This window comes from Trypanosoma equiperdum (assembly GCF_001457755.1).
Source record: "Trypanosoma equiperdum strain OVI genome assembly, contig: ctg_559, whole genome shotgun sequence".
Lineage (NCBI taxonomy): Eukaryota > Euglenozoa > Kinetoplastea > Trypanosomatida > Trypanosomatidae > Trypanosoma > Trypanosoma equiperdum.
This window is the reverse complement of record NW_027124486.1, coordinates 970-1,710: the sequence shown is the minus strand read 5'-3', so window position 1 is coordinate 1,710 and position 741 is coordinate 970. Positions and strand designations below refer to the sequence as shown.

General features: G+C 49.0%; 1 protein-coding gene across 1 annotated transcript in view; it reads left to right on the top strand.

The window, feature by feature from the left end:
- Window positions 1-327: 327 nt before the first annotated feature.
- TEOVI_000248900 (Leishmanolysin, putative) overlaps window positions 328-741 on the top strand; it is a gene marked incomplete at both ends in the record, with an annotated part of 432 nt that continues 18 nt past the window's right edge. The window contains one exon of the mRNA XM_067225559.1: window positions 328-741. Coding sequence (XP_067081660.1) covers window positions 328-741 — 414 coding nt within the window.

Sequence of the window (741 nt, the reverse complement as noted above, 5' to 3'; positions counted from 1 at the left end):
GATTTTCTGGAAAAGAGGTGTGTAGAGAATGGAAGGAGCAACTTTCCTGATGTGTTTTGTACATCTTCAACACCCAAGGGTGAAAATGTTTGTACCGCTGACCGTGGTGGGTTAGGGTCATGTGCAATTTACTCGTACTCGTCTTCACTGCCAGTACAATACCGGTACTTTTCTCAGAGCAACAGGGGTGGCCCCAATGAACTGCTTGATTTCTGCCCTTACATACGTGTCTTCTCGAATACGGGTTGCACTGATGGTCATCCTCATGTAATGCTGGGAAGTCGTATTGGACCTAACTCACGGTGTGTCAGAGGCACGGGTCTAAGAATGAAAAATATATTGAATGCGATAGCTGATATTTGTGTTGAGGTGAATTGTGAGCCAGATACTCTTCAGGTGCGTTTTGTTGGTGACGACCAATGGCATAATTGCCCTGAGGGAAGAAATGTGACATCTAATGTGACATTCTCCAGCGGTTATGTTCGGTGTCCTAAAAAGTCTGAGTTGTGTGCCTCGAAAGTGTTGAAGCAGGTCACTGTCGCTTCGGCAGTGGCATCCGAAGGGTCGTCCGAAGGGTCGTCTGAGGGACATTCTGAAGGGTTTTCCGAAGGGACGGCCGAAGGATCTCCAGCAGAGCCGTCCGCAGTCCCTTTTGATGAGCCGGCCGAAGAGCCAGGCGGAGAATCATCTGATGTGCCTACCGAAGTGGACTCTGAAGAGACGGAAGATGGGACTAACACA